Source organism: Sinocyclocheilus anshuiensis, unplaced genomic scaffold (genome assembly GCF_001515605.1).
Source record: "Sinocyclocheilus anshuiensis isolate Anshui unplaced genomic scaffold, SAMN03320099.WGS_v1.1 scaffold1162, whole genome shotgun sequence".
Lineage (NCBI taxonomy): Eukaryota > Metazoa > Chordata > Actinopteri > Cypriniformes > Cyprinidae > Sinocyclocheilus > Sinocyclocheilus anshuiensis.
The window spans coordinates 2,293,015-2,301,093 of NW_015540875.1; the positions used below are offsets into that span (position 1 = coordinate 2,293,015).

General features: G+C 33.1%; 1 protein-coding gene across 1 annotated transcript in view; it reads left to right on the plus strand.

The window, feature by feature from the left end:
• The window catches only part of LOC107688260 (CUB and sushi domain-containing protein 3-like), a 311,798-nt gene that overhangs the window by 287,770 nt on the left and 15,949 nt on the right, over positions 1-8,079 (plus strand). The window contains exon 63 of the mRNA XM_016485884.1: positions 1,514-1,687. Within this exon, the coding sequence (XP_016341370.1) occupies positions 1,514-1,687 (174 nt within the window). The remainder of the gene's footprint in view (positions 1-1,513; positions 1,688-8,079) is intronic.

The window sequence follows — 8,079 nt, forward strand, 5'->3', positions numbered from 1 at the left end:
CCTCCATCCCCCCCTGGCCCCGAGCCACAGCCAAGCTTTCTAGGCCCTTTTTCCAGGGATGTGTGTGTGTGTGTGTGTGTGTGATGTGGGACAGCTAGCAACGAAATACTAACACTGGGACAATTCCAAATTAACATTAATTTGAAATCTCAAGTGTTTGACAGACTTTCAAATGTTTTAAAATCCAAACATCATGTTAATTTATTACATGAGGGTATTAAAGTTGCCGGTTTAATGAAGTGAATATGAATGAATCAAATTCCTGCTCAGTGTGAACAAATTAAGTCTAAATGTAGACGCCATGATGAATGTGTGCTTGAGTGACCTGCATATGAAATATGATGTTGTTTTTGTTCAGTATTTATTCGATTAAGTTCATTTATTACTCTCTTGTGCTCAGTGGAGATGTGTGTTGGTTGTATATTTTGGTTAGAAATGCCTAGGGAAACCGTCTTAAATGAGGGCATGTTTGTGAATATAATTTCTTGTATTCTTTGTAATATCTGGTGGATAAACAAGTAAACAACAAATGAAACCACACTAGCACTTATTCAGACAAGAGTTAACTATAGAATAAAGGTAGATTTAAACTGAAAGGTTACGTTTGAAACATTTGTATGTTTATTTTTACATTGTTTCTGTTTTGGTCTCCACAAAAATATTAAAGGTCCCCTGAAATGCTTAGAAACACGCAGCGTTACTCTGTGTTGACCTCATTTTAACTGAAACAGGAAGACAGGGCGGGACATATCAAGCAGCCCCGCCCCTTTTTAAAATAGCCAATAGCGTTCGTTTATATCACAGCTTGGGCTAGAGCTGTGAGCTGAGCTCCGTAAAGCCGCATTTGACAGGGTATACCAGCCACAGTCTCATCCATATTGCTATAAAATATAGCATTCTGTGTAGAATTCAAATAGCTCCGATACATTGTGGTCTCTGCGCCGACTCGCGCATGTGATCCGCTCCATGCTATCCTGTCTCTGGACCGGAGCAGAGTGTGTGTGCGGTGCGGTGGTTAGCTTGACACAGCGCGAAACCAGACTTTTCTTTCCCTCAATGAAAAGCATATTTAAAAACTTTAATTTTGATTTCATGGGGACTTTAAGCCACGCAACTCTATTCAACACTGATAATAATGTGAAATGTTTCTTAAGCAGTAAATCAGCATATTAGAATGATTCTGAAGAATCATGTGACACTGAAGACTGGCGTAATGATGATGAAAATTCAGCTTTGATAACAGGAATAAATTACTTTTTTTTATCGCCTCTTTGATCAAATAAATGCAGACTTGGTGAGCATAACAGACATCTTAAAAATGTTAAAAAAAAAGTCAAATCTAGACCAGACTGACCAAACAACCTCAGTTGTGGCATTACCTAATTTGCATAACTCCTTTATTGAATCAACCTGTGAAACAACACCGGCAGCACGTGTAAATGAATGACACCGTCGCCAGGCTTTCATGCATTCTAATGAACTTGGATCTCTCTCCATGTGTTTGTCTCTTCAGCGGTGACCTGCTCTCCTCCGCCCGGCGTGTCTAACGGTGAGGTGGAGGGCTCTGTGTTCGAGTGGGGCACCAGCGTGAGCTACCGCTGCCTGATGGGATACGAACTGTCCTTCCCTGCCGTCCTCACGTGTGTCGGCAACGGCTCCTGGAGTGGAGAGGTTCCTCTGTGCCTGCGTGAGTGATGTTCTAAACCTATTCTGAACCTTTCTTTCTCTTGTCCAAGCTGCTCTTGTCCATGCAGTGAAAGTGAAAGGTTTTTTATTTATTCTTTTAGGCATCAAAGAGAACAAAAAAAAAACACTAAAAGCACAGTTGAAGTGGGCCATACAACTTGGACATTTAATTTCAAGTTTATGTGTACAGTTTATGTGAGGAAGAGACTGAAATGTAAGCCTTTTTTTTTTTTTTTTACTGATAATCTTCCCCTCTGCCATATCGCTCAAGTCTCATTTGTTGCCTAGCGTGATCATTGCGATCAATAAGTGTTTGGCGCCAATGATATCAAACCTGTCAAAATGCATCTAAACCACAGATCTATAATAGATAACTGGATTGCTTATGACATCATAAAAAGCAAAGCCACTGCATCACTATATTACTATTACTATATTACTATTATATAATTATATATATTATATTATGTATAATTTGATTCTAATAAGAAAACATTACCTAACGAGTCATATGAAGCCTCCTTGTGCATTCTTACGTCCTAAGCATGTAAATGGTTATTTGTTTCAAATCGTGCATTTCCTCTGTTTATTAAAATGGTGCGTTCATATTCAAATCAAATCAGTAGGTGCACGAGATCCTCAATATATACAGTATGTGACAAAGTGCTCATTCTGAAATCTGAATAAAGATTTATGCTTTGTAATGTATGCTAATTAATTTGCCTTATACAGTTATTCACTGTGTTTGGTTGCACTTTATTTTAAGGGGTCCTTGTTACAGTGTAATTATACATTTAAGTACTGAGTAATATTAATTAATTACATGTACTTACTACAGTTTATGGTTAGGATTAGGGTTTGGCTTATGGTTACCTGCATGTAATTGTGCATAATTTATTGTTGTTATAATAGTAAGTGCATGTAACAAGGACACCTTAAAATAAAGTGTTACCTAATATTTATATATATAATAATAGTTTTTGTTCGTGCTTATAAGTGTTTAACAGTATTTCATTAACAGTATGCATGTTGAAGCAGTTAAACGTTAGTTAAATTAGTTAAATTAATCATTAATTCAACAGCATATACATATAACACTTAACTCCTATGAAAAGTGTAATTCAAGTAAAATAGAATTTGAAGAGTTTGAAATAGATGTTGTTCAATCAGGAGATAAAATGCATGCAAAAACATTAAGCTTATTTCCAAGATCATGCATGGTAAACTTTGAATTTTAACACACTATAGTGCAATATATTAACAGAGAAGCTTGTGGTTATTCTGTATGTGAATCAGTTTCTGCTAATAATACCAGATATATGTCAAGCTATTGTATGACTTCTGTTATAACTACTGTTATGGTGCTTTTTAATAGTCCTTTCCTTATAGAACCAAAGTAAAAACTCTAGATGTTCAAAATTAGTTCGAATACAATATTTCAAAACTAGTTTCACACTTAAATTCTCAATTGTCCTGTGAGTTGGTATAACACACAGAATAAAAATAAAAATGCTTAGTTTTAGTTTTCAATTTAGTCTTATATTCATTAAAAGGTGTTATCTGTGATTTCAGCAGTTTTGTTCACTTGAGTGAACTCCCTCAAAACTCCCTCACTCCCTCTTTCCAAATCTCTGCCCTCCAAAGTCATTTTAGCCAACCTGATGTCAGCAAACCAGAATGTGCAGAGAGCGATTCTGATTGGCTGGTGTTTTGACTGCTTAAAAAGCATGAGTCACTCTCTTGACCATTTTTTAGCTGTTTACAGAGTCTGGGTCTGTCACAGAGAGACGGGTGTGATTTCTCCAGACACCTATTTCAGTGCTATCTGTCAGGTGATAGGGACATTTTATGCATACTGATGCAAAAACTTTTCGCTTACAGCATTTCTTACACGAAGCAGGGAGATCTTGATATTGCGAATGAGAACAGAGAGCTGTCACATAAATATATATCCAGATATTATGATGCATATGAAATAGATGCATATGCTGATAAAATGAAAATGCACTGTCCCATTTCATATAGAATAAAACAAATGCATTCCAAATTGTAGAGTCAAATTAAATAGTACTATGAATGCCAAATGTGTGTTACTATTCCTGGTGGATATTTACACACACGCATTGTATCCTGTCATATAAAAGGGAGCGTAAAAGGGCTGTCAAAGTTAACATGATAATAATGCATTAACACAATCTTATTTTTTTTAAACCTTTAATGTAGGTTCTATTTAACCCTATAAATCACCATAGTTCAGGGTTGCCAGGTCCACGGTTCTTCTTCACATAACATTATTTGTAACTCACCTCCTGTCCAATAATCGCAAAGAGCTTTGTGCTTTGTTACTTCTGATAGGAAACAAAGTCTCAGCTCTCAAGTAATGTCAATTTTATTGCAAAATTCAAACACTGAATGCCATTTTGATGCTCTTAAATATGGCGTGACAGATCACCGTAGCCACTTCAATTCAAGCGGCAATGCGTTCTCTTTCACTTTATTACAAGTTATTGCACAAAATATCAATTAATATCAGAAGGCATGTTGGCAGATACAGTACAACTTACTGAAATGTATCATGTTTTATGTATTCGCTCAATCAGCATTTCAACTGAAAGAAAGACGTCAACTAAAACAGATTATGAACAATGTCATTTTCCTGAAGAAAGTTATCCAGTGTTCACTGCTGTCCAGTGTCCATTACGTTCCATGAAATGTAACAAAGGCAATCGGTTACTTTTTTTATGGAGTAACGCAATATTGTAAAGCATTACTTTTAAAAGTACACTACCGGTCAAAAGTTTGGGATCAGAACAATTTCTAATGTTTTTTGAAGGAGTTTCTTATGCTCATCAAAGCTGCATTTATTTGATAAAAAATACAGGAAAAAAATGTAATATTGTGAAATTGTTACATTGTAATGATGTAAATGATGTAATCCTGTGATGGTAAAGCTGAATTTTCAGCATCATTACTCATTTAAAATAGAAATATTTTCTACCAATATACACTACAGTTCAAACGTTTGGGGACAGTAAATCTTTATTCTTTCTTTTTTTTAAAGAAATTAAAACTTTTATTCAGCAAGGATGAGTTAAATTGTTAAGAAGTGATAGCAAAGTTCAACTGTTTTGGAAGTCAGATGCAAATGAGGTATGAAATGAGATGAAAAGAAGCATTTTTACCAGCACAAAGGTATACACGCTGAATAACTCTGATACCAGCACGGTTATCAGCTTTCATTTGTGAGAGCTTTTTGCACAATCCTGTCGTTCATAAATGCAAACAGGCTTGCTTATCATCATCCATAACCAACAATCCTCTATGATCCATAAAGAAAAGCAATCTCCTCCTAAACAGCACAGTGTCAGCTGGGAGAGAGTGTAATTCGCATTTAATTTTCTGACGACTTCATGGCATTTCTCTCCATTCAGATGGCAGATATCCATACGTTAATGCTTTCATTACATGATTCACAATGAAGAGAAACAATAAATGACATGCAGCACAAGCTTCTTGCTTAATCCCAGTTTCATAAGGTTTTTGTTGAATTCTAGCAAACATGCTATTTTTAAGTAAACAACTCATTAACTTCTTCCTCATTAACAGCCACAAACTTTCCAAATGTGCTTTGGAAGACTTTATTTTTTTCGCTTGAATTAATTCTTTGTCAAACAGTAAGATTTTTGCTGCTGGGTCCCGTTTAACTCTGCATGTTTCGTTTCCATTTAATGGCGTAGTATCTGCGTTTGCCGTTCAACAGCAACCTTTAAGAAGGTGTTTAAACGTGCCCTGATAAGCACATTATCTACGTGCCGTAGATAAGGTGCCAGAAATTCCAGATTGTTACTTTTTAGTGCTGATTAGGCATAAATCGTAATTCATTCTTTCAGGACTCTGCCAGGGCTACAAGATTAGAGCCATGCTAATGCGCGCTTCGAAGCACACAGATCATAGACAAATGGCAGCTCAGAAATTAAAGCCTCGTCTCATAGATCCAGCTCAACTGCTCAAATGGCAATTTCAATAAATATAATAAGAACTAGAACTCTTTTTTTCTGTTTTTTTTTAATAAATGACAAGTGAAATGAGGTGCAGAAAATGTTGATTGTTGAACTGAGGTGGTCAAAATAAATATTAGATTTTATTTTAAAGGCTTATAATTTTTGGGACAAGTCTAAAACCTTGATTTGTATATTTTTTCTGCATTAAATACATTTATTTTCATATTTATAAATTTTAAATATAATATTAATTAATATAATCATAATAACAACAACAACAATTATTATTATTATCATCATCATCATCATCATCATCATCATAGGTTATTTAGTGACAAAATGTTGATTTGTACTTATTCATAAACATATTTTATTCCTTAAATTAAAAAAATAATATTTGTTATTCTAGATAATAACAAATAATCTAGTTAATAAATATAATTGTTTTTTTTTCTTGAATTAATTTTTGCTAACGTTTTCCCCCCATAGATTTCTTTCTTTCTTTTATTTTTATTTTATTTATTTATTTTTTATTCATCCTTCAATGATTTCTGAAGGATCATGTGACACTGAAGACTGGAGTAATGATGCTGAAAAATCAGCATGAAATAAATTTAGTTTTAAAATATATTAAAATAGAAAAAAATTATTTGAAATTGTAATAATATTTCACAATAGTACTGTTATCGCTGTATTTTTTTATCAAATAAATGTAGCTTTGCTGAAAATTATTCCAATCTTTTAAATGACGTGTATAATTACATAATATGAAAATACGTGGGGTTTTTTTGGTAAACTTTAAGTAAAATGTTTTCCCAAAATACTCATGCTAGGTTAATTTTTATAGTTTATAATTTATCTTACATATAGTATCTAACAGCAAGCCAAAAATGTTGGATTTGCTCTTCTAATGCGTAACAACACATTTTGTAACACCAAAGTGTACTGTATTCATGGAAAGTGCTGAATATTAAAGCATGGAATCTGCCCGTCCGAAGATTTAATGGCTATATTTAATCAGGTTAACGTGGTTAGCACACTGTCAATACGTTTGCCCATCTGCACCGAGCTGCAGTGTGAAATTCAGATTTACTTTTTGTTGTGTGCTGTTTGTTGCTTCTCCAAAGCATTGTATTATTCATCAAGGAACTTTTTTCTGACACGGGGCCTGACTGGGTCCTCCAGTTCTGATTATGATGCATAACTTGCTCTAGCCTAGAGCTGTTGAAATTATTTTTTTCTGTGAAAGAAAAAACCCAGCAGTCAGATGAGAATGGTCGGCGTGCACTGTAAAAACATCACTGATTCCATTGTCGCGGTGCCACATTTGGCCTGCGAGACCTGTCGTTGCATGTGGAATATATAATGCTAGTAAGTGTTTATGTGTTGTGCATATTTGCATCGTTATCTATCATTGGCCTGTCACACTTTATATGCAAAGAATACACTCGGTAAAGGTACAAAATGCATTAAATCAGTATGCATGTGTGTTTGTTCTATCTTTCTTGAAAATAAATCTTATTTGCTTTATTATTTTATTATATATGACATCCATTGGCAATTTTGCCCCAAATAATATTAGATCAGCAGTAGTAGTGGTCAACTGAATTGCGTTTTTCAATAACCAATGCTCATATCAAGACAGCAGAGTCACAAATATGTATCCTACAGGCAATTTAAATCGGAAATATGCTCAGTATTGGTGTTGCTAAAATACTATAAATACTTATATTTATTATTGTATAATAATTATTTTATTTTATTTTGATTTATTACAACCACAAACATTCGGTTACTTTATTTTATTTATTTTACTAGATTTTTTTTTATTTAATAACAAACAGAAAGCATTCTCAGTACTCTGACAAGTGTTGCTAAAATGGTGTATTTTATTTTATTATTTATTTATTTTTTACTATTTTAATTTACTAAAATGTTTATTTTATTTATTTTATTTTATAACACAAAGCAATCTCAATACTGGCACAACTGTATTCATTCATTTATTTATGCATTTGACTGTTGTGTTATTTTTTATTTATTTGACTTCATTTGACTTTATTTTACTACAAGCACAAAGCATTCTCAGTCTTGACAAATGTTTTGTTTTTATAATTTGTTTTTATGTTTGTTTATTGTTTATCTTCTTTTGTACAACACTTTTGCTTAATTACAACCACAATCATTCTTATTACTGGCTCAAATGTTGCTAATTTGTTTTTTTGTTTTATTTTATTTTATTATATGTGTTTATTATTTTATATAAATGTTTTGTTTATTTTGTTTTACTATTTTATTTAAATTTTTATTTATTTTATTTTATAACACAAAACAATAATTCATTCATTTATTTGTCTTTTTATAATTTTATTTTTATTTATTTGACTTAATT